The sequence below is a fragment of the Sphaeramia orbicularis genome, chromosome 22 (assembly GCF_902148855.1).
Source record: "Sphaeramia orbicularis chromosome 22, fSphaOr1.1, whole genome shotgun sequence".
In the NCBI taxonomy this organism is placed as follows: Eukaryota; Metazoa; Chordata; class Actinopteri; order Kurtiformes; family Apogonidae; genus Sphaeramia; species Sphaeramia orbicularis.
Genome location: NC_043978.1, coordinates 33,694,810 through 33,720,476, shown reverse-complemented (window position 1 = coordinate 33,720,476; position 25,667 = coordinate 33,694,810). Strand labels below are relative to the sequence as shown.

Sequence of the window (25,667 nt, the reverse complement as noted above, 5' to 3'; positions counted from 1 at the left end):
AAGTGAGTAATTACTAGCATTAGAATATGTTAAAATGTGAGCAGACATCAGATTAGCAGCCTTAAAAATGTTTTTATTTCATTGCTTTCATATCACTTTCTGATATTGGGTTTTAAGCACGTTTCTTTACTTCAAAAATTAAATGCATGGATATTTTTGTAATTCTACAGAAAAAAAAAAACTTGATCACATTGTTTTTGTTTTTCTTTTATGCCTAAGGAGGAATGAAAACACTCAAGAAAAAAATCTTGACTAAGGTTCTCATCATTCATGCATGAAAGGGTTAAGAAAAGTTACACACTGAGAACAAAATGTTTTGGAACTCACACAGAAGTAACACTGGGTCTTTATGGGTTAAACTACAGGTCCAATCCACTTGAGACTGCACATGTCCACTGAACTAAAAAATATGACACCTTTGCATATGTTCAGAGTAATTCTATCCCACAGGTCAGATTGGACTCTTTGGTGAGTAGATTTTAGCCTGCGGGCCACATGTTGGACACCCCTGGTTTAGCCTGTGTGTCTCTTCCCTAAAGCTGAACCGCCTGTGTGTACAAACAGCAATAAAACCATGAATGGAAGGAGTGAAGGGAGGAAACGGAGAGTCAACACCAGACTGAAAACCCAAATCCACCTAATGTCTGTCTTTGAGGAAAAATTACTATGAAAGCGACTTAAGACACTCTTATCTGTATCTGTGCGGTTTCATAGCCGTGATTTGTTGGCAACCAAGTCAAATTATTTCCATTAGGACAGCCAAATATAACATTTAGTCACAACAGACAAAACAATTTCACGCTGATAGACTCAGTATTAGACGAAAGGCTGTTCGAACACATACTATACTGTTCCTAAAAGTGCCGAGAAAAGACCACTCGAGGTAGAAATGGAGAAGACACCCACGCCACATTATACACAGAGGAACACTATACTCAAAAACACGAAAGAACACAAGAACCGTCAGTGTACCGTACCTGGAACACGGCTGCATTGAACTAATATACAGTGAATAATAAATAATAATACACTGTACCAGCAGAAGATGGCGAGCGCGTGCACTCACCTATACGTCATTTCCCATACGGGTTCCACCCTCATAACAAAAAACAGAGCTGCCAAGATGTTAGCTGAAATATGTTATATATTTGTATTTAAAGGTAGTCTGGGACCGAACAACCATGACGTCTGTGTGGCGTACTTTTACCGACAGAAACTGCCACTGAAATAGGTCTAAAAATACTTTTCACACAAGGAAAGGCTGGTCATTTTTAGTAACTTTCCATGTATTTACGTGACACCTGGTTCCTGAGATCCACAGGTCTATCAAAGGAAAAAAAATTATACATGAATAAATAATCGTTATTATTATTATTATTATTATTATTATTATTATTATTAGTAGTAGTAGTAGTAGTAGTAGTAGTAGTAGTAGAATAATTAAAGAAATAAACAAATAATCGTTGTTATTATTATTAGTAGTAGTAGTAGTAATAGTAGTAGTAGAAAAATTAAATGAATAAATAAATACATAAATAAATAAATAAATAAATAAATAATCTTTGTTATTATAATTGTTAGTAGTAGTAGTTGTAGCAGTAGTTCAAGGCTCATTAGTAATAGTAAAGAAAGAAAGAAAGAAAGAAAGAACTAAACTCCACTGTTGATCATTATAAGGCACAAAACATGTGATAGTATAGTTGGAATGACTTTTACCATTTAACACAGAGACAAATTGCTACCATAACTAGAAATAGCCTGTTGATAATACTACTACTACCACCACTATTAATAATAATAATTATTATTATCATTTGGAACATAACTAACCTAAAAATGTAAGTAATAATTTCCTTGACTGATGGACTGTTTTGTTTATATCAGAAAACAATTCTAAATGTCAAGAATATCAGGAATCAATGAACATAACACACACGCTCACACAAAAAATGCAGGGTTAAGAAAAATAACCCAATCTTATCCCTACCGTTGATAATTGTAGAGCATAAAACATGTGACAGCTGACTTTGACTGGGTTTTACCATTTACCCCTTAAAGCTGAATTGCTTTTTTCAACCATGACTGACATTAAAAGTTAAATATTACCCATTTACTGGGTTATTTTCTGTATCATTACATTTCTTTAAGTGTATTTAAAGGTATCCTTGAGTAAATAATTAAAATAAGTATAACTAGTCAGTTTGTGTTTGTTTATTAACAGACAGGTATAAAATAAGCAGAGAATTGCCTAAAATACATCTAATAAAAGGCTAGTGATTTTTATTATGTTTTATATGTGACAACTGGTAAATAGACTATCATTGCTAAAAATAACGTGCTATTGCAAATTCACTCCTATTGAAGTAACATTATTCATATCATGACACAGTTAGATTGTAACCAACAGTGAAACAACTTTATAACAAAATAGTGTTGCAAAGTTTGGCTGATGATACATTATACACAATTTGCATGATTATCATATGTTTTGCAGTCAGTCAGTCAGTCTCACTTCTTTACAATCTGAAAATGAAAGCTGCAGCTAACATTAGGGATTCACCTGCTAATGATTTCCTCAACTGACTGATTATCTTCCTCAGGTTATAAAATATCATAAAGCGATAACAAATACGCAGATACCAAGAATACTAGCACCCATAAACACATTATATACAGAGAATCACCAAATGATTACACGTGTAAAATATCCTGCTTTTAAAATTGTAATAAATGTGTCGCTTGTGAACTGTATTTATTCCCTAATCATTGTAATACCATATTACAATGATAATTGCTGCTGTGGATAAATAAAGTTGATCTGTATCTGTATTGCAGTTCAGTACTGAAAGATAAATGATACTGAATTAAATATAAGATGTGAAGTAACATTGTCTAACATTAAAAAAAGCTCAAGAGGAAGCATGTCAGAAGTGTATGTTAAGTTGCCTACTTGAATGTGGTTTAATGTTCTAAAATTCATCACTAGAATGTCACACTCCATTGTAGAGTGTCACTGGATGTGGAGACAGTAGACTACAACACTCAACAAATGGAAATACCAACAGAACAAGAAAAACCAGCACGGGTAAGGCAAACAGCACCACACACACACACACACACACACACACACACTTTGATTCACTGTTATCTCTTCTGTGTGATTGGACACATATTCTATTTAAAAGTGATGTTAGGTACATTTATACTATAATGACTCAAATAAAGGCAGGGTACTGGGCATCAAACAGATGGATGCAGGTTATAATACTTGTGCAGCCCATCATTCACATTTTAGTTCAAGATCATTAACTTACGCAAAGATAAGTGCATGAACAAATACTCAGTTTGTTCATAGTGCAAACATTAGAATGTACTGAATACACTGGTTCATTAAAATGAATGACACAAATGACTGTCCTGGGTTTGGAGGAAGGATAAGGCTGAATGCTGAACCCAAATGCACATCTACCTGTTCATTCCCCATGGACCTTAATAGGTTAATCCTGTCATGTGTTTGGATCACATGTATTTCTATGAATAATATAATAAAAATAAATATACAAAAATCATAAAACTCGTGACAAACTAATCCTGCATCATATAGAGATGCTGTAAATGACCATACAGCCCCCTGTGTCATCAGAGATAAATCACCTGGTTGCCAAAAACTCCAATAGAGCAGGCGGTTGAAACCTCATCTGCGCCGAACCAGACCGAAGCCAGGCGGGAGGGCATCCCCAGGATGAAGACCTGGGCCAGGGAACTTGCAAACTGTCCGAGCATGGTGACACTAAACAGGTCCGGTTTGGCGCTGGCCACCTTGATCCATGTCCCTGCGCAGTTGAGCGCGTTGGCCACCAGAGCCATGACCCGCAGCCCTTTCTTGTCCAGGAGCCAAGTGACCGGGAAGATGAAGGGGATGTAGGTGAGCATGTAGACCATGGACAGCCAGTCCACAGCGAACGAGTCCACGCTGTAGAACTTGGTGAAGATGTTGCTGATGATCCCGTACTGGATCCACTGGTAGGCATTGCTCAGGGAGTATGTGCTGAACAGGAACACAATGACCCAGCGCCTCCTGAACAGACGCGTGGTGAAGCCGGAGCTGCTGTCTCCGTTTGGGATGCTGCTGCTCTCAATCCGCTCAGTTGCATCTGGGCATCGCACTTCCTCATGTGGTCCATTCTCTGTCGTATCCAGTGCGCTCCTGTCCTTGGAGTTGCGCTTACTCTCTCCCATTTTCAGCTTCAGTCAAAACAAGGACACTAGAAATTTAAAAACCCTCCACCTCTGCTGACAGTACAGTAAAAACAGGAAAACCCCTCTGCTCACTGTACAAAAGCAATTAGAGAAGTTCAAGTTTTACTTTCGTTTTATCTATACTATGAATCTCAGAGTCAAAATGCCAGCCACGTGTCAAAAACACTATTTCCCTTTGCCCTTAAAACAGCTCTGAGATACTTCTGACTTATCAAACGCTTTCAGTCCAGGGACTGACCTGTGCTCCACACAAGTTCATTCAATACATGAGCTCGTATGAGAAATCCCTTTTATTGCTGACAGACACTATGTAGGAGCTGCCCCGACTTTTACTCCACCCAGCTGTGAGATAAGGAACGACAGTGACTTTCAACTGGGAATATGTGCGTTAAGACACCAATCACAAAGGAAGAGTATAGAAAAGTTAAGACAGACTACAAAAAAATCTACAACACTATGGGTGCTAATGTCTTTACAGGTAATTGATGTCACATCAGTCAGATACAATATTACAAAGTGTGTGATATTGCTTTAAATTGTCATAAGATCAGTATTTGTTCTTAATCTGTCGTTTTGCTGTGACTTGCCCCAGTCATTACATAGTTAATCTCTAGTTTAATCCTCTTTAAGAATAAACAAAAGCACCTTTGTTCTGGATATTAGTTTCATACTGAAGTTCTGTTCATATACTTGTATTTATGTGTGGTAAATGTCTGATTAATTAAACATAGCTTAGTAATGTTCTTTTTTGTTGTGACAGTGTTTGACTATGAATTAATAATCAATTACATAAACTGTCAGGAAAAAATGAGTGAAGGGACCATAATAAATCTTTACTGAGTCCATTATCCAGTGTTTCATTGCCAAAGTGTTAGTGAAATTAAGCAATGGTTTAACTAAAATGCTTCCTCTTCTTTAATTATATGTCACTTAGTAAAAAATAACTGTCTTATGGTAATAGTATGATTAGCTATGAATGTAATAAAATAACTGAATATACAGTGTAAAAAAAAAGGCTTTCTGTGAAAATTCATACAAAAAGTAGGCATTATCTACAATCAGGTTGTGCTGTTATTGGACACCAGATGGTACAGTTTATCAGAAACACTGGAACACAGCAACATAAAATATAAATAACTGTATAACTAATGGGTTCTTGTGTGTGTAGAACTAAAGAAAAACATTCCAGTAAAAAAAAGAAACTAAACATTTATTTCTTGAGGAAATACAAAATGGGTTTTTCTGATAGCTTATATGCTTATATAACATCATATACAAAAGTATAAAAAACATAATTGATAGTAACAATATGGTAACAGAACATAAAGAATGTAAACAGTCAATATATATATATATAGATAGATATGTGCATACATGACGCCTGCGCCAAAACATAAGATAATTAACAAAGAAAGGAAAGAGAAAGAAATAATGAACTGTTCTGTTGCCAAATGTACAGTGAAGAATTCTAAAATCATGAGGGTTTTTACTGAATAAAAGTATTTTTTTTGCATCTGTAGGTCTGATTATAGAAAAGTAGAAAACTTTTTAACTGCATGAGCAAATAACAGGAGAAAAGCAACCTGTATGAGATGTTTTTAAATCTTCTCCTCTGGTTCTTTGTTATAAATCATGATCTTAGTCATACACTGAGAGGTACTGCAAGACTTAAAATATCTATGTAGTCCAGTATGGAAGCAGTACTTGAAATGCTGTTTACACAATAGTTAAGGGTCTTAACTTCGTACCTGTCCTAAATTTACTTCAATTCCACTGTTTTGTTAATAAGTTACAAATCATTCTTTTTAGACAATAGGTTGAGTTAACATCATGTAAACGCATTTATCATGTATTCATTTGGCTGTAGGCTAGTTCCTGGAGAAGCAGTAAATTGGAAAGCAAGAGAGAGAGAGATAAAGTAAGTTTGATTTAACTACCAAAATAGTGTCCAATGTTTTTGGATCCACATTTTAAACGCTTTGTGACTTAAGGTAGGAGTGCGCGTATAGTTCTCCTCCATGACCAAGGTCCAAAGCTAAGTGCTGGTGGTTGGCTGCTTCTCCTCAGCTGTAAACTCTAGAAACTCATCGCACCTTCACTTGGCCTCCAGCTGCTGCAGCAGAGGGTTCACCTCGCTCTCCGGGGTTTTCACACTGTCTGTTCTGACAATACACGTGGGACGATGGCGATTGAGCATGAGGATCAGTTGCTGTCGTTCCAGCTTCAGCTCCTCAATCTGAGCTTTAAGGTCAGAGTTTAACATCTCTAGTCTCTCCGATTCCTGTGAGAAGATTCGAGGAAAGAGACCAAAATGAGGCAAGAATTGCTTTTGAAGGTAAAGAAGTTTAAATTAAAAAAAGATCTGCCTCACTTTTTGTAGATAATCTGTCCTCTCCTTCTTTTTGTTTCGACATCGAGCTGCAGCCACTTTGTTTTTTTCTCGCCTTCGTTTTCTTCTTTCTTCTTCTTCATCTCTCTAATGACAAGAACAGGAGAAAAAGTTCAGTCATGTGCAAAGGTGGTTTGATTAATCTGCTAATCATGATATCCTACTCAAAGGTTGTCTGAACAACCAGTGGAATGTAATAAAGTTATACAGAGGAAATGAAAAGTTATGGAAACAAATCCTGTTAAATTAACAAAGAGAACAACACTATCCTGTATGAAAGGCTTGACTATACATGTTATACATCCACATTAAACCAGTATCACTGTGTGTAAACTAGTTTATTTTATTAGACTGTGACAGACATGAGGCTGGTTGCAATTATAAAATATCTTTACAGAAATTATTTGAGCCACCGATAATTAATTTGCATAATCATGATGGACATCTGTGTTCACCTGTAAGAAATTAACAGACATGTCACATTTAATATTTGTACATTTTCTGGCTGGTGTGCTATTAACCCATAAAGACCCAAATATACACCAGTGACCAAAAGCATCTACTGATCTAAAATGGTTAATAACTTTGGAGCCACTAATCGTATCAATACATGTAAATAATTGATGTAAAATGCAGTTTGTCATCTTTTCATAGTCATCAGATATAACCCATTTGGACATTCAGAGGCTCTGTAGTGAACATGGAAACACTGTCATCTTCAACAACACTGATTCAGCAGTAAAACCAATAGAGTTTGATTAATGACAGTGAATGGAGACACTTTGTTTATGTGCAGTTAGTAATAGATTTTACTGAAAAAGTCCCTTTTTTTTTCAAATTTTCTCTGTTTTTGGTATGATAACCCTCTAGTGAAATCTCAGCATAATGATGAAAGTTCATGATCAGTAAAATAAATATAGGAAAATTAGGTATTTTCACTGGAAAAAATACAAAATGGAGAGGATAATATTATGATAAATAGTGATAAATCACTTAAGAAAGGTTAAATGGAGAGAATTTGGGATCCATCACAAAACTAGCACTGGGTCTTTACGAGTTAATGATGCAATCTCTGCTTCATCTCTATTGGTACCTGTCATCGTCGGTAATTTATTTCGTCATATGATTGTCATGTTTACTTTATGTACTTAATGTTTACAATGAGTATATTTTCATCATTCAAAACAGTATTGTTCTTTGGTAACAGTTATTAGTTCCTCGTTTATAGTTTTCACACCTGAGTTGCAGCATTCATTGTTTATTCATTAGGTTTCTGTCTATTAATCTTGTGCAGTATTTTAAGTACTTTGTAAGACACAACATAAATAAAAACACTTTCATTTTATTCACTATGTGTACTAGAAATAAAACGGTAAAGGCATAAAAGTAACATTAAAAACAATTGATTTTTGATCCCAATTATCTTTATGACAATTAACCATCAATAAAACAGATTTTGATGACAACACTTACAACAGGACCTATTTTTAACCTTGTTCTTTGTACCAATTCATAGTTTACTCCTGTTCATAAGTCTGAAAAGCTTCATTTGAAAGGGATGTAGTGATATAGTAAGATAAGGTAAAACTTTAATCTGTAGTTGTGTAATCTATTTCATCCACACCATCACTGCAGTGAACAGACTTTCCTGTTCATTTAATTACTGGTTTATACCCCAGTATGTCCACTAGATGGATCTCTAGGTTAGCAAATGAGACAAAAGTGTATTATATGTATATTAAGTTCATTTTGCATTTTCTGTAGTAATAAATAATGTATTGATAGATGACAGACTGTGCATCTGTTCTTTTTATTAACTGTACATCCCATTCATCAAATAGAAAGCATGGATGTTATTTACTACAATAATGGTCCACAGAGCACATAAACAGAGCCAAACTCACTGAAATACTTAAGTCAGACTAAACAGAGCCGTGTGGTTACCAGCTGCTGCATATTGAGTCCTATACCTCAGTTTTGATGACTAGGGGTCTTTTCCCCAGACTGTCCAGGAAGTGCAGAGGTGACAACATCGTCCCAAACTCCTGAAGCTCACCAAATTTGAGCTTGTCAGTCAGCGTGGTGGCTGAGATCCCAGCCAGTGGGCCCAGGCTGGGCAGGGAGCCGGCTGTCACAGAGGGATCTGGGATTTGTCCTGGCATCGTGTCAGACTCGGTCGTGACCACAGCTAAGAGGCAGCGAGAAAAATGGGAGACACATTCAGACAGCAACTAAACCAGATCAATGAAAAACACATACAACTCTGTCTGCTGTGCTTGTTATAGTACACAGTGGGGTGTGTTTTATGGCATGTGGGTAGGAAACAGCCTTTTTACATTAGCAAATAAGAGAAAATAGATTTGTAAGTGATTTATTTGACTTTGAGCTCAGTGACGGGGATTTGCCCAAGGTGCATTGCTCCGTCTTCTCTGATGAATTGCTGTTCTGTTACAGGAGCCGGATGCTGAGGCTGCCTCTCATTAGGCCATTTTATTATTTGAGTCTTTTTCTGGAATGAATATACCACCATTTACAGAAATCTTGGCAAGAATTTACCATATTTAATCCCCACAGGCCAAAGGAGAGATGAATAACTGTAGAAAACAGATACAGACAAATTCCCCTTAATTCCAAGGAAGCTGAAGCTAACCATTGCCAAGATATACCTGTTAACTGAATGAGATCTTAAGCAGTGGTGTATGAGCTAATGCACTGACTCTTGGATCCAAATATAACCTTTGGAAATTTCTCATGAAGCCCACATGAGCCTTGTTTGTGATGATTGTAGCGACGCATTCATGGAAAATTCATTTACTTTTATTTGGAAATACTTATTTACGTGACACAGCCCATCGTTTGGTACTACAATACTGTTTTTTGTGTTTTCAGTCGTGTCCCTTAGCCCAGCAAATATCCAGTTTGGTTCATAAAAGACATATGGATATGTTTAAAATGCATCCTTCAACAGATTGTAGCCAGATATATTTCCTAATAGTGTCATAACATGCAGTTTTCATTCCTGTTTGACCTGTTTTTCCAATGAAATCATAGTCAAAACTGATGTAGCTGTTCACATGCTACAATGAGGGAGCTGTTTGCATGAAAAGACATGTATGTAAATAATACACATTGACAGATACCCTGCTGCTCAACAAAAGTGATGAAATTAAAGTTATTTTTCATATATTCTAATTAAAAATACTGTTTGTCCAGGAAGTTAATGTATTTCCTCCCTGTGTAGCAAAAATGTGTCTACATTTGGATTAAAATTTTAAATTAAATTGTTAAATTAAATCTTAATTGGCATAAAGAGAAAAATGTATAAGCAGTAGTGTTTGTTTTTGCTAATAATTGTACAATGATCTTGAGAGTTTAACACATTCCTATCTTGTCATATTGGCATGTGTTTTTCAGTACTTAATGTGATCATTTACAAGTACCAAAAAAGGTGTGAGTCGAGAGCTTGAGACACAGGAAATAGCTCAGCGGATCCTTGAACCACATGACAAAGCTAAAAACACAGAGGTATGGGCAAGTCTGTGTGACCTTAAGGCCACATTACTGAAATCTACATACAAACTAATCTAAATGCAATTATGGTCTATGTATGTATGTATGCGTGTATGTATGTATTAGGGCTGAAAGATATATCGTTATCGTATCGATATCGAGATATGAACATTCAAGATATTAATATCGGAAAAAAAAAAAACGATATAAATGATATAGATTTCCCCCATGCTCGCCCTGCATGTACAGCTCTGGAAGTCACAACAAATTTCATTTATTCATACTTTATGTTAATGTTGATGACCGGCAGTGAGTTCTTACGGTATAAATAAAACTGCACTTTCCACATTCTTTTGTATTATGATGTTAGTATTTTTCTGAAAAATGCTTGGTTTTCACCGAACCTGTAGTCATATCGTATCGATATCGATATATCTAGCATGAATATCGAGATATGAAATTTTGTCCATATCGTTTAGCCCTAGTATGTATGTATGTATGTGTGTATGTATATATGTATTGCCATCATACACTAAGATTATTCTGGCCTGGAGTAATAATGAAAATTCAATAATATCAAAATGAGGCCACATGATATTTTTTTAACTTCCTCTTAAAGTGTGAAACGGCAAAGTGGAACTCTACAGGGCATGGGTTAGCACATGACAGTTATAGTGAAAACATGTTGGAAAACTTTCACTTCAACTAAAGCTGAAGACAAAATAAGCCCATTGTCAGTAAAAGGACTGTGTTACAGTGTTGTGATAAGCTTTGGTGAGAGGGACACTGCAGTGCATGGATGGATTAAAATAAATAAAGCACCACAGTGATGGGTAGATTTGCTTCTAGTGTTGTTTTCTGAGCTGTTTTTAATCAGAAACACCTGAGGTAGGCAGTAGTTTGAAGTGGAATACATGGTTTGGTTGCATGTGTGCTAACTGAGGCCAGTGGTCAAGTTGAAAGCGGAAGTTTTTCTTCAGTGCGGCATTTACCTTACGTAACTTTGTCATTCCATCAGAGCTGCAGTGATAAAACCCTCCAGCTTTTCGTTTACACGGGCTCTCGCGTCAAATGCATGGTATTTGGAGAATGAAGGCACAACACCCGTGGAAATGCCAGACAACACAAGAACATTGTGTTCTGAAATGTGCACACCGAGGGTCCATGTAAGAGCATGCAAACAAAAGAAAATGGTCCGTCTGTGGCATGACCAATAAGATGCGGCTCCGCTAAAAACACCAAAAACAAGCGTAAAAACTGCGATAAAAACGCACCGTGGAGGCGAAAACATCCCAGACCTGCTGCGCTCGGCGTCTGTTCTCAAACTATGCTCGTTGTGACCTATGCGTGGCGCGCAAATAAGCTGTTTAGTATGTTAAAAATTCTGCTCTCGACTTGTGAAGTTTTATACAGACCTGACTTAGATCCCAGGTGCAACAAATGTCCTTTCTTCTGGTCAGCCGAGGGTCGAGAGTAGATTTTAAAAAGTGGAAATCGTTGCATCAGCCCGATTTTAAACGTGATCCCAATCTGGGAGGATTTGGGAATGCGGAAATTAGGCTATGCCAGCCAAACGTAAGCAGGGATGTAAAAAAGTACATAGTGGGGGCAGAAGTGGGGAAGTCGCACCGCTCCTCCCATAAAGAAACACTGATGCTGCATACTGCAACGGAATATGGCTCATGCAGGCCTGCAGAAGAGTACTGTACAAAGAGATTTACAGGGAAGCCTTGGACTAACATCTACTGCACCAAACAAAAACAGGAACTATTTCAACTAAGCTGGATGAAAAAAAAGTCAAATCTGAAATAAAGCCATGTTAATTCTGTAAGTTTATGTGTGGGATTTGCGCCTCTTTATGAACACTAGTAAAAATTCCAATTGTTGAATTCTACCTGGGATCTGTTTCTTAGGGACAGATTGCAAACATCACCAACAATCACCACTCTGAATGTAGATTTATTGTCATTATTCTGCAGCATAGATAAGCAATCAATGCTCATTTACTTTTTTTTTTTTTTTTAATTTAACAAATAAGTCAAAATCTGAAAGGTAAAAAAATAAATCATAAGTTACATCTTGATAGATATATAGTACTGTATATAGCACTGGATGTTTTCATGGAAAACTTTCAACATTTTAACAGTGAGGTCAAACCACAATTGATGACATTGAGGTATGCAGGTACTGAATGGATGAATATGTAAATACAACATTTACAGCAATCAATACACTATTGACACCAAAACACAAAACCATACTGTAACATTAAATTCCACATTATATCTTAGATCTAGTAACAGATCGAATATACATGAGCTTTGAAAATTATTTGGAATTTCTCAGCATGCGTTTTAAAATCAAATCTGACTTCAGTCCCTCCTGTAAGTGAAAGCCATGCTTTTAGCTACATCACTCTTTTGGCTATGTATCTGAAGTTTATATGTTTGCTTCATCACACACAAGACATTTCATGACTGTATTTCTTGAAGTGTTACAGCATACTGTGGCATATGTTGTACATATCATTTCAAAGTCAGGAACCTGCAAAAAGAAAAACCAGAGTGCTGAGACAGGTTGTTTGCTCTGTACATTATAAGGCTAGAAGAGTTGGAGAGTTGAGGATGTCAACAGATTCAGCCTTGCCCCCACCGCCTTTATGGCTGTCTAGTTCCTCTGTCAGAGAGTCCAGCTCAGGACACGCAAATGTGAACACAGACAGGTAGCTGCTGCAGGTCGGGGTGGAGGTCACCACAGGAGTGCTAAGAGGCTCCAAGTCGCTGGAGACAGACTTGTACAGGGTCTCCCAGTCCGAGACCCCAAGAGAGCTGCTCAGATCTATGTCTGGCACAGATCGAGCTGTCTCCATTGGGGTTTTCTCCTCCAAACCAGGCAGCATAGTGTCCAGTAGCCCCTCCTTAATGTCCAAAGAGGGTTCAAGATCACAGATGTTGATTTCTGCACTGGCACAAAGCAAGATATTGGAGTTCCCAGAGATGGCTGTAGATGGATCACTGGGGATGTCTATGTCCTGGAGTGAAGGAGCTTCCTGGGCACCATCGTCTGGTAGCCTGTCCTCATCTGGACTGGACAGAAGCTCTGGGGACCCTGTGGGCTCTTGGAAAATAGACTCCAGCTCTTCTGACATTTGGCACATTGGTTTATGTGTGGCGAGGATGAATTCAAGCCGTTCTTTCTCTTTGAGGAGGATGGCTATTTCTGTCTCCAGGGCTGCTTTTTCCTCCTCCAGCTTGTCCGTCTCCTTCAGATAGAGCGACATCCAGAATCATCCACATGGGATAACACACAACAGTAGGTGCAAATCACAGCTGAGTAAATGCATCACTGTTTACTTACAGCTTGCAGTGTATCTGTGAGTTCCCTCCGTCTGTTGCGACACTTTGCTGCAGCCATTTTATTCCTCTCCCTCCTTATCCTCTTTTTCTCTTCCTCCTCTGGAGACAGCTGGGATGCAAAAGAAATAATTCAGTTATTACTTTGAAGAATCCAGCCATTTCATCTCCTAATCCACTACATCTGCTGCCAATTCACCATCTGAAGAATGGCAAAAGCATGTTTCGCTGCAATGCGTCTAAAAATAGACCATTGTTGCAGACTTGCTGTGACCTGAATATAAATTGACTGCCTAAGGAAGGCACAGAGCCAACACAGAGCACCAGAGGAGCATGCACAATGGCACTGTTGCACACAAGGAATTCAGATTGGCATATGTAAATTTACACCATTGACTGTTCTGTCCAATAGCAGGTAGACTTCATCTGAGCTAACCTACCTGCTCTGTTTTCCCCTTTCTGACAGCATTTTTTCCTTTATTCCCGCCCGTTTTGGGTGTTGCCTGTTTAGAGCTTTGCGGTTCATTGGCTTGTTTGCCACCCAGAGACGGGGAGACAGATGTAATAATTGTAGGCTGGACCATCCACTGGAAATCTGGGGTAGAGGAAATTGCAGTGACTGTTGGAACAAACGGAGTGTCTTCAACACTCATGTTTTGGCACAGCTCCTGAAAAAAAAAAAAAAAAGAAAAAAGAAAGAAAATGATCGACAATGAGGACTACAGTGGAGAGGATTAAAACATCTCCATGGAACCAGTGGTTTCAACTGAATGTTACTGATGACAAATGTATTTAACAAATCACCTCATTAGTGTGTAAAGCAGAGGATATCCTATATGTGTTATATTTTTCTTGAAATATACCCAACCAAAAATAGCTTTTCTGCAAATCAATATTTGACTTTATCATTGTTTCTGACGTCAACACTGACGCAGAGATGCTGTGGAGTCTCCTGAATGGATTTATTTTTCTCAATGAACCGCTGCATCGACACGCTCACATTTGGTCCCAGGACGTCGGAATCATAACAATCCGACCTACAGTGGTATTTTGTCACATTTCATCCTGCGTTACAGACTAACCAGATCATATGACAAAACATGCCAAATAAATGACAAAATAAAAACGAAAAGCGCGCATCCACTTAATTAAAATCTTATCAATCAACTCCCCCTCCCCCACAGTGGAGATGGAAGCCAGTGGGGGTGTTGGGCCTTTGGATCACATAACAGGGCTGCTTCATTGCTTACATATTGAATACAAAATAAACAAAGCCATTCATACCTTTGCACTGCTCTCTGAGGAGGAGGCAGGAGAGCTCGCCTCCTCTGGCGTCTTCTGGCAGAGTGTCCCGACAGGAGACTCTGTCCGGCAGGTGGGAGACACTGAATCCATGTCAGGCGTCAGGTTGTTCTGATATACCACCCAAAAAAAAAAAAAACACTAATCCTGATCAATGCCAAATATGACTGTGGCCTTTCCGCTGGGCAGAACGGCTCGGGTCTTTTCTCCAGGTATATACCTGGTAACTGGACGACTAGAATGCAAGCCCCTCCTTTTATGCACTGCTAGAATTTTATGAATGAACCAAGACTGTACCATCCACCAAGGGGGAGGGGGGTTAGACTGACAACCACACAGCCCTACATTATAGAATAAAAGAACATTTTCTGATATTTATCCTCCAATATAGTTGCACTGATGATAACACATGTGCCCACACCTTTCTTCCCTGAAGCAGCACAGCCTTTTTCCTCATTCTCATTCATAGATATCAGCCTCATATGAAATTTGATGTGAGGTTAGAAACGTGAGTCTATTTATAACCTACACATATGTAACCATTTCCCGAATAATGAACACTTGATTTTTCTGTAGCCATTTATTTTATAAAGCTTCACAAGACGGTAGGTGACAAAAGAGAGCAGAAAGAGCCGACTAATCTGAATCATCTAATAACATAAAAGCCTATTTAGCAAGGTCAACGCAACGCACTTAGCGTTACCATTTCATAAAAGGGATATGCTTCTAGTTTTAGTCCCATCAAAATTCTATCCTCACTTCCCTCTGCTTAATTTCATGACAAATGCTGTAGAATTCGACATGCTTAATTTCTGAATCATCTCAGCACATTGAAGTCGTCTGTGCAGAAGATAAGCATCGAGAACTGTGGGCAGACATAATGAAATGATGTTGAATTGTTTACTCGGAAGGTGGCGAGGAGATGCTGGATATGTGGGGGCGGAGTCACGTGACGTGGCCCGGAACTGGGGTCGAGTGCCGCATGTGACAGGAGCAGTACCATTCTTTATCAGTGACCTGTCGCATGTTCATAATTTTTTCCTGAAAGCTGTCTGTATTGTATATTCTACCCGTCAGTAAGTGTAAATGTGTGTAAAATGAGTTGACCACAGGCGTAACTAAATAAGTAGTTTCATAACAAATGAGCAACAAAACAAAATGTCATCATCACAAAGACCCGCTCTAAGGTGGGAATTCAAGATACATTTAAAGAGCTTTTGTTTTCCACGTCACATCTTTTCAGTCGTAATTCCATATGTTTTGAATTTACGGACAAATAAAACTTTGATTACCAAGACCAAGAAAAGACAGGGTGATTATTCACCACTAGGACACACAACTGTGATCTGCCAGCTGCACAGCTTTTGACAACATCAGGAATGCTGCAAATGTATGTTCTTTTACGCTCCCTGATGTAAGAAAGTAAGTTTTCCTCATTACTCTTGATTTCTATTTAAGACGGTTCTTCAAGGCAAAAGATACAGTGTGATCATCAGGTGAACAAAAAAACTGGGAACACATTTACATTACAACATATTGCATCCCATCAATAGCATTTTATTTTAGAAATTCTTGGACTTGCATATGTAATAAACAATTGTTCATGCTTGATAGCATTATTAATTTGCACACCAAAGTACTCAATGTTGTAAATTTCAATTTTTTCAGCAGAAAAAGGCAATATGTAACATTGGAGTTTAAAATAAGATTAACCAATAAGGTTTTCTTTTTCTGACTTTCAGTTCATTTATCTAACCATATATTAAAATACATATCTAGAATAAAATGCACATCCATTCATCTATCTCCAAATAGTTCCCACGCTTTACACATTCTTCTTAGCTTTGTTAAGTTGAGTCTCTGTTGTTCCTGTGAGGACAAAACATTTCAGTCATCAGTCACTGTTGCTTAAATGCTGCATTTACTTCAAACTTCAATGGTTTACTCTGAAACTCCTCTGTTTGTTACCTTCTGTTCGTTGCTCAAATGGAGGATGTCTACAAGGGGAGCAATGGACGGCCGACCGTGGGCACACTGGAAGGGCAGTTTGCAGGCAGACAGGGATGCTATCAAGCTGTGGCACTCATTTTTGCTGAGACTGTCATTGAATTTGATTGCACCTGTTTAATGCATACACATTGATGACAGCTGTAAAGATTTCAGTCTCATTAACTGTCAATGTACAAATTAGAGAAAAGTTATTTTACCATACCATGGCATGCTAGAGAGGCTAGCACTTTTAGAACAGTGAGAGGCAGCGATCCTCTCACTCTACCAGCTGAACGGAGCATCTGAGAAAAACAAAAAATATTTATCATTTATTAAGTAAAAGATAGATTCTCTTCCTAAAATATGTAAAAGGTGGAAAAATACATGCACGCCTACCTCAATCTGCTCTTGCAGATACTCCTAATATGCAATTTAAAAGACAAAAAATAAACAAAATGGTTAAAGGAATAAAACTATGAAAATTAGACCAAATTACTCGCACAACTTTTGGTAGTAATTTATCACAAGTCAAACCTCAACTATAGGCTTGATAACAGAGGGTCTTCCCCGCCTTCGTTCATTACTCTCCTTTTCCATGAAACACAGCGGTACTTTTCCTACAAGAACTTGTGGATCAGCTGCCAGTGAAAACTTAACTTCAAGGCCCAAACTTCGCAAATGTGACTGACAAGACCTGTAGATGGAAGACTCTATTAGGATCCGTGTCTGGACTCTTGTGCATTGTGGCAAATGTAAAATTGTCTAAAATATAATAGAAATCGATTGCAATAAACAGGTTAGACAAATCCAGCGTTAAGCTGAGTGAATTACTTGTTTGGGTTGGGAGCTGACAGCAGCTGTAGTGCCTGGAAAATTCATTTAGGGATACAATGACAACACAAATGTGTCTGAATAAAAAAGTTTATAATCAGTAGCACACAACCATAAAGATCTCCCAAACTGATGTGGAAATACAGAGTGATTGTCTAGGGTATATCTGTCATATTAATCCTTCCACTCAGTTCACTGATTTCATAGGTATTCACATGTATTGTCCTCTTCACATAGTCTGGCTCACTGGAAATACTCTGCTAAAATAAGAGTTTATACTTCCATTGTGCAGTGGCAGGATTGTCATTCTCCTTCCTTCCACTGTGTGTTATCACTTTCCCACAAAGGTCCCCTTGCTAAATGAAATAATTACAACCTCTCAGCTGCAAATACACCCAGAATGTGGCAAGTTTTCACACAGACACACTTCTTTTCATGTACCATTTTGTAAACATGTAGTCATAGCCATATCAAACTGCCCCTCATAACATTAATTCCACCAAAAGAACTTCTCTCTCAGCACTACTTTGTAAATGCACTGTTGCAACATCTTGCCATCAGCACTCCTAAAAAACTATCTAAACGACCCTGATAACTTTTACCCCTTTTCTACAGTGAGAGTGGAGGGTGGCAGACCTATCTACAGCACTGGCACTGCGTTAATGATGTGTAGAAGTAAGTGTAGCTTTGCGAGTCTACTGCTCACAAGGAAATACATACCGTAACAGCCTTAGCTCATCCTCTGTTACACTGATTTGAAGAGGTGGTGAAATGGTTGATGAAGACAGACGTCTCTCTCCTGGTGCATCTGGGTCATCCTCGTATGAATCTACAATAGTGATATCATTTTCAAAGAGGTATCTAGTCATTATCAAAAAGATAGCATTCATATTAAAAATGCTTAGATTTGTGTGTTGCTTTTTTTTAATACCTGCAATAAGACTTTCAAGTCGGACTCTTTCGTGTGCAGCATGTTGATCCACCAACACTAGAAGATTTTCTAAATTTTTAACAAAAAACATAAAAATGTAAATCAGGCTTGCAGTGAAACTACAAATGATAATGCTGTACCGTCTCATACCTTCAGTCTCACTGTGTCCTGCAGGCTCTTCTTCTCTAGTATTGATGAGACATGCCAGAAACTTCTTATCCACTTGATCGATTACCTAAGGAAACAGTTAAGCCAATGCTTTATGGCAAGGAGTTTTGTGGAAAAAAAAAAACCTTATCAATATCATTTTGTCAGTTCTATTAAATAGAAAAGCAAAACTGCCTTCATTGAGTGAATCATGGCTTTAGAAAAGCGGTATGGAAACAGGATGTTGTGGATCTTCACCACCAGTCCATCAGCATGTCCACTTGATATGTCCAAACCAACCTGCAGAGGAGCCCATAATGCAGAATTAAAACTACACCAAAATGTAGATTTGTATCACAATTATTATGGATAAGTAAAGAGCTCATGAGGCCACAATCAGTTTTATTTACCGAAGGAGGTTGGACAAACACAGGATTATTCCATTTTGAGTACATTGAGAAAAGTGAGTTGGAACTCTCACCACTGTCACCTGTGTGGGTAAAAGACATCATACATGAACACCAAGAAAGCCAATTAACAGCATAAACTTTGGTCATTACGTGGCTGTGTTTTGATCTCATAGCCTATCTGGTCTATCCCCCTCATGTACCTCTGTCATCAGGCCCTGAGCTACACACCCTGTCAGACCTGGATTTAGGCAAGAAGGGCAACACTAGATCCACCTGAAAAGGGTAACACCTGTATTCCATGCCTACAACTCAGGGAAGAAGGAAAGTAAAAATGACCATTTTAGGTGAGACTGTACAGTTCCAAATGGTAGACTCACATTTCATCAGCTCCTCACCTGTTTCTGAGATGATGCTGACTGCCATGTTAGTGACATCAGATGTACAGGGTGCTTGTGTTCCATCTAAAGCTGGGTCCTCATATCTGCTGAGCCCAGTCACTTTGTTGATGTAAACTGTCTTCCCCACAGATGAATCGTAGTGGTGAAGCCAGTCATCAGGTGTTGTGTCCTGTTCTTTCTCAGCTAACTTCAGATTTATGCTGTGAGCTGAGGCTGGTTCACAGTGCAGTGCCCAGTTGCAGGGGTTGTCGTTGTTGCTGTCTTGGATGCCACCATGACCACTACTGAAGCTGGTATTGGTCTCTGAGGAAGTTTCGGTGGTTGGTATGTGTGTTGTTATATGTGATGCTCCTTTCTTGCATTTTAAATGACAGAGTTTCGCTGCCAAAGATTTTTTTTCTGTATTTAGACTGGAGACCGGCTTTAACTTAGTGAAATCTGATAAAGTTGGTGGACTTTGGAGGTTGCTCTGCCTCTTGCCTTCTTTTATATCTGTAGCATCTTTCTTACAAACAAAGGGATTATGGACATTCAAAAAAACACTGTTTCTCTGAGGGAGCCAGGCACTGTTTTGTGAATGAGTTTCCAGAGTGGGTGGTTTTAGTTTATCACATTTACCATACATTCTTCTAAAGCAGTCAAGAGATCCAGGCTCCTTATACTGAGATATGATTCTAGGAATCTTGGGGGGAATAACAGGGGCAAGTCCATTAAAATCATTTTGACTCGTTCTCTTGCTTGTGACCAGTGAAATTTTATGTTTAAATGAAAAACATCTTTCTTCAGCTATCTGTGATAAATCTTGCTGCTGACATGCAGACTCAGGCTGTTCTTCAATTTGCAGACTTTCATGAATGAATGGTTCTGATATGGTAATTTTTCTAGTACTTGAAGTCTGTTGATGTCCTTCTGTGTGGTGGTAGCCAGGAAGAATTGGCTCAGTACATTTTGGATCAGGTTGAGTTACTTTAGTGATGCTTTCAGATGAACTCTGATGATTGACAGAGTTAGTAATTGTAATATTCATATCTCTTTCTTCTGGAGGTTCTAGTTGCTTGTTTTCTATTTGCTCAACTGAAGTTAATACACATGAAATGTGAGAAAATTCATCAGCTTTACTTAAAGTTAGTTCTTCAACGTTACTGTTGTCATCCATTGCAGGTTCAGTTGTGGCAGTTCCCAGGTGACACCGCGATTCATCTTTATCAGACTCTTTGTTGAGGCATTCTTGACTTGAAAGTTGACTGTTATCCAAGTCATTTGCAGATACCATTTTCTGCTGTAGCTCTTCTTCATCTTTATATTCCAGTGGATTGGACTGCTTGCCATGTACTGATGTAATGTAATTGCATTTCCGATGAACAGCTTCAGATGCTAGTGTCACTCCAATGCTGCAGTCTATCTTTGAACTACTACTGGCTGCGTGGACACCTTTGTCATTCACATAAGATTCTTGGTTTGTACGGTCAGTGCTAAATGATTGTGAAGATACGTAATCTTCAAAGTTATCTTGAGAAACCACAGACATCAAGTTCTCTCTCTTCAGGAAAGCTTTTACTGCCTCTTCTACGCAGACCAGAAGGCCATCCCAGTCTTTAAACTCAATTAGAGTTTTGGCAGGCTCAAGACAAATGTCATACTCTGAGTAAGAGCATTTTATATTAACGATATAAACTCCATACTGCTCTTGGCTACGTTTGTGCTTTGGACTCTTAGTGGCAGACTGTCCATCTGGATTGTCATTTTTCTGGTTTGTACTGCTCAGTCTGCGTAGGAGAAAATTCAGAAGCTTATGAATGCGTGTTTTCAGGAGCAGTCTGTCATTCACATACAGGAACTGTAGGCTGTTGTTGTAGTGGCCTTCTCGGCCAATGTATCCAATCACCTCAAACTGCCTGTGGGTGTAGCTGATTTCTCCCAGTTTCTGTGCTCGCCCGAGGCTGTGGATTTGAACAAACCTGTGGTAGGTGTTTCTGGCTTTAGGAAGCTGCACTGTCATGACTCCTGTACAGTCATTTTTCAGGGTAAAAGAGACAGAAGGATGCATCAGAGAAATAGCCTCCACTCTGTGCCTGATCCTCTCACTTTCCAAGATGGCATCCATCCTCTTCCTCCGGACTGGCATATTATGGAAGAAGTTACAAATGACAACAGTTGTCCCAGCAGATGGTCGAGATGTCTCTGCTTCAAAGACAGCCAAACCTTTGCCATCCTTGAATATTCTGACATGTGTTTTCACAGATGAGTTAGTCCTGGATGAGATCTCAACAAGTGTAGCTAAAGAGACTATACTTGCAAGGGCTTCACCTCTGAAACCATAAAACCTGAGATGTTCCAGATCCTCCACGGAGTGACATTTGCTTGTATGATATCTGTTTCCCACGTACTCCATATCCTCGGAGCTCAGTCCAGCACCGTTGTCTATTACCTGAACTTTGAACGCATCCATGTCCATCCTGACTCCCACACATGTCGCTCCAGCGTCGATGCTGTTCAGGATGAGCTCCTCCACACATTGCTGCAGGGATGGGATAGCGACACCAGAGCGGAGTTTCCCCTGTACCTCCTTTGGTAAACATTTAATCATAGTATCTGTTAAATGTTGGGCTAACTAGTCATATTCGAGTAGGTAGAGTCATAGTCAGCTGTGTGGAGACAGGCAGCGGCTAACTGACGTTCAAAAGGCTAGCAGATATTAGCTTAACTTAGCATGCTAACAGTTTTCCAGTCAGCTAGCACAACACTTAAAACAAGTCGCAGAAAGCACAAATACATAAAACCATGAAAAATAATTTAACTACACTAAACAGACCATAGTAATGTACTGTTGACAGTCAACGTGTAACAAAAAGAGGTAACAAATGCAACTCGGATCGAAACCCAATACTGCCGTCTTCTGGAGCGAAGGACCGAAACACCACCGTCCTCTTTTTCATTCACTGAGTTATTAAAACCACATTTTGGTATTAGCTACATAGCGCCACCTACTGGACTGAATGTACAGTGTAAGACATTTATACTGAGGTGAGTAAAATGCAATCTAAATTCACACAGCTTATCTATTTATCAAGGACACAGGCCTGTAAACACTTACAATTAAGCAATGTTCATTTTTTGATACAGAAATGAGCAAATCATAGGGTTAGAAACAAACTCCAAAAAAAAAAAAAAAAAAAAAAATTATATATATATATATATATATATATATATATATATATATATATATATATATACACACACACACACACATATATATATATATATATATATATATATATATATTTATATATTTATATATATATACACACACACACACACACACACATATATATATATATATATAATGAGAATGGAATGATTGCATTAATTTTTGGAGAAAAAAATTGTATTATGAGAATAAAAAAATTGTATCAAACCGTAAAGACCCAGAGCTAGTTTTGTGGTAATTCCCAAATGAATTTTCCCTCTATTTTTTTTTTTTTCTTACTTTTCTTAAGTAATTTATCACATTTTTTCTAATATTACGCTCTGTATTTGCCATTTATAAGTGACAATCATGTATTTTTGTATATTTAATCCACTGATTGTGTAGATGTCCATTAAAACTCTGATTAAATTTGAAGGTTATTATGTCACAAACAGAGAATACTGAAGAAAAAGTATCTGTTTCAGCCCAATCTGTCATTAACTGAACATAAACCCAGTGTGTCCATCCACTGTCATTGATCCAACACCATGGGTTTTACTGGTGAATCAATGTAGAAGATGATAGTGTTTCCACGGTAACTATGGAGCCTCTGAGCGTCCAAATGGATCATATCTGATGACCATGAAAAGATGATTAACTATATTTACACCAATTATTTACATGGATTGATAGGATTAGTGGATCAACAGGGATTTACCTTTTTATATCAGTCAGTGATACTGGTTGCCAGTGGATGTTTGGTTCTTTATGGGTTAAGAGAGAAAATCATAATATTAAGAGAATAAAGTTTTAATTTTTTTTTTTTTTTAGAGAGAAGTCAAAATATTACTTGATTATCTGAGTGGACAGTTTTTGCACAACTTCACCCAGTTCCAAGGTACATGGAGAAGAAGAAAAACCTGCAACAGTTGTTGATTATACATTGCACAATATACATTGTTGCTTATAAATTTGGGATAATTTTGTTTTCAGATGCATTCCTCTTTTTATTCCTATTTATACACATCAGTGATCACCTATAACCAAATGCAATGACAACATACAAAGTCCCAGTTACACTTTATCTGTTAAGAATGAATTACATTGTCCAAATCATTTTTTCATGTTTCATATTTTATTGTAAAGAATTTTACTATCTTTTATAATCCATTTGATTTTATCTTTGAGATTAGACTATACTTTATTGATCCGACAACAGGGATATTCACTGGTCAAGGCAGGAACAGAATGTAGTGCAAGAAACAATGTCCATGCATACCTCATTTGCTTACTTTACTTTATTTACCTACTTTAATTACCTTATTTATTCTTATTGTTTTTGATCTCTTTTTAATTGCATGGCATTTATGACAAATGTGTGAGAAAAACATCATTTCATTTCTCTGTGCGTTTAGTAAATTGACAATAAAAATACCTTTTAATTTTATTTAAAAACAACTTATGTATTTCCTGATGAAAGCCACAAGCCAAAAAATGCTGGTCTAACTTTAGAATTAAATAAAGTTAGTCTATATGGATCCTCAGTCTGTTGTGAATGTTATGATAATAAATCTGAAATGAATCCTATAAAGCAGGGGAAATATCAGGGATCCATTGTTTTTAACAGTAACACAGGTGGACTAGCTTTTCCAAGACTTCACTCCCTATCTAAATGAAAACTGCCTGGCTTTACTATCATCAGCACCCGGGTTTCTAACAGCTGTTAAACTGTACCAAAATTGTGCTTTATCTTCTTCAAGTTGCTGATGCAAACAGCTATGTTCCTCTGAATGTCTCTCTTCCAGCTTTCTGAGAACTACTAGTGTCTTTTGTGTCAGTAAATAGTCTTTTTAAATGATGAAAAAAACACAATGCAAGGACCACAGAGAGGAAATGTACATTTATTAATGTAATTTCAAGTTTTACATTTAATTCACTGCAATTAGTATTTCATAGTCTATAAAAAGACTAAATAAATAAACCATGTGTTTCAAGATCACTAATAGAACAGAGGGTCTATGGGTTATTTTATTTAACAATGTTAAAGGATGAGTGGTCTAGGCTGTCCAGTGTTTTCTCATTCTTGAACTCCGCCTTGGCAATGTGCGACTTGGGACTCCCAGTTGTTTTCAGCCATTCTTGCATTTCTTTCACCTTGCTTCGTGGACCTTGTAGCTGCCCTTGAACACTTCCTGCGCTTGTGTTTTGGACCCAGCCAACTAAACCTAGCTTCTTTCCTTCTGCCTGAAAAATCAAATAGAGTTAAACATCACAAACACACAGTGATAGAGATAAACTGTGATGCTGGGAAAGAAATATAAGTCTGTTTGGACCACTGTTAGTGTTCTATAGTGTCTGCTACTGTTTTAACAAATCAACATACTTTTTAATTTAAGTAATGACAATCTTAACCCACATACTCTCAAGCTTTCAGTCATATCTCACAAATCTTTGCTCATTTTTTTAACCACTGGATAGACACAGTTACTGCTAAAAATATTTGACAGTGCCAAAACGAGCTGAAGTCATATCGGCTAGCTTAACGATTTTGACTCACTTGCGTGTATTTCCGAAAAAATACACCTTGCACTCTGCCAAAAATTTCATAATCCACTGAAATTAGGTCTTCACTTGACATAGTAGACCTAAAAAAAAACACGGAACAATAACACAATATTTGGTGCTCAGTCCATCCCAGGTGCTACATTCATTACACACTAAGCTATGCTAACACATTGTTTGGGTTTTGTTTTTAATAAAATAATGTGCACTAATAACAGCAAACAATATTGGCACGACGTGCATCCTATAAGACTACATGCTAGGTCGCTATGTTGATACAATTCACCTGAACTGTTTCAGAAAACCGTGAGAGAACCATCCAACTCCGCAAGCTCTCGGTGTTTGAAACATCCGGGTTATCGATACCGGAAGTGGTGTTCAACGGACCAATCAGAACA

The 25,667-nt window shown here is 37.8% G+C and overlaps 5 protein-coding genes across 9 annotated transcripts in view; all 5 read right to left on the bottom strand.

The window, feature by feature from the left end:
* flvcr2a (FLVCR choline and putative heme transporter 2a) overlaps window positions 1–4,552 on the bottom strand; it is a 32,687-nt gene extending 28,135 nt beyond the window's left edge. The window contains exon 1 of one of the 3 annotated variants that reach the window (XM_030126577.1): window positions 3,655–4,552. In XM_030126577.1, the coding sequence (XP_029982437.1) occupies window positions 3,655–4,239 (585 nt within the window). In that variant the 5' untranslated portion in view covers window positions 4,240–4,552. Of the gene's footprint in view, window positions 1–977; window positions 1,046–3,654 lie in introns of those variants that run through there. The other 2 variants (XM_030126578.1, XM_030126575.1) reach the window with 2 other exon arrangements.
* A 900-nt stretch (window positions 4,553–5,452) lies between these two features.
* Window positions 5,453–11,753, bottom strand: jdp2a (Jun dimerization protein 2a). 2 transcript variants are annotated; one of them, XM_030125894.1, is made up of 4 exons: window positions 11,575–11,753; window positions 8,620–8,837; window positions 6,632–6,736; window positions 5,453–6,541 (listed from the first exon to the last, which is right to left on the bottom strand). In XM_030125894.1, the coding sequence occupies exons 1-4, from the start codon at window positions 11,660–11,662 to the stop codon at window positions 6,356–6,358; spliced, it is 597 nt and encodes a 198-aa protein (XP_029981754.1). In that variant the 5' UTR covers window positions 11,663–11,753; the 3' UTR covers window positions 5,453–6,355. The 2 variants fall into 2 exon arrangements, with proteins under 2 accessions (XP_029981754.1, XP_029981755.1); XM_030125895.1 differs by lacking the exon at window positions 11,575–11,753 and adding an exon at window positions 11,152–11,505.
* Window positions 11,754–12,098: 345 nt separating this feature from the next.
* LOC115413828 (proto-oncogene c-Fos-like) lies at window positions 12,099–16,159 on the bottom strand. The gene is made up of 4 exons (XM_030126941.1): window positions 14,797–16,159; window positions 13,953–14,180; window positions 13,517–13,624; window positions 12,099–13,421 (listed from the first exon to the last, which is right to left on the bottom strand). The coding sequence occupies exons 1-4, from the start codon at window positions 14,905–14,907 to the stop codon at window positions 12,753–12,755; spliced, it is 1,116 nt and encodes a 371-aa protein (XP_029982801.1). The 5' UTR covers window positions 14,908–16,159; the 3' UTR covers window positions 12,099–12,752.
* Window positions 16,160–16,357: 198 nt separating this feature from the next.
* Window positions 16,358–22,425, bottom strand: mlh3 (mutL homolog 3 (E. coli)). Of its 2 annotated transcripts, XM_030126938.1 has the most exons (12): window positions 19,518–22,425; window positions 19,323–19,424; window positions 19,123–19,202; window positions 18,908–19,012; window positions 18,716–18,800; window positions 18,566–18,634; window positions 18,355–18,463; window positions 17,338–17,497; window positions 17,200–17,223; window positions 17,027–17,105; window positions 16,783–16,934; window positions 16,358–16,683 (listed from the first exon to the last, which is right to left on the bottom strand). In XM_030126938.1, exons 1-12 carry the CDS (start codon window positions 22,105–22,107, stop codon window positions 16,612–16,614), a joined length of 3,627 nt encoding a protein of 1,208 aa, XP_029982798.1. In that variant the 5' UTR covers window positions 22,108–22,425; the 3' UTR covers window positions 16,358–16,611. The 2 variants fall into 2 exon arrangements, with proteins under 2 accessions (XP_029982798.1, XP_029982800.1); XM_030126940.1 differs by lacking the exon at window positions 19,323–19,424.
* Window positions 22,426–24,592: 2,167 nt separating this feature from the next.
* On the bottom strand, window positions 24,593–25,632 carry acyp1 (acylphosphatase 1, erythrocyte (common) type). Its single transcript, XM_030127308.1, has 3 exons — window positions 25,556–25,632; window positions 25,265–25,352; window positions 24,593–24,951 (listed from the first exon to the last, which is right to left on the bottom strand). The coding sequence occupies exons 1-3, from the start codon at window positions 25,618–25,620 to the stop codon at window positions 24,736–24,738; spliced, it is 369 nt and encodes a 122-aa protein (XP_029983168.1). The 5' UTR covers window positions 25,621–25,632; the 3' UTR covers window positions 24,593–24,735.
* Between the last annotated feature and the right edge of the window lie 35 nt (window positions 25,633–25,667).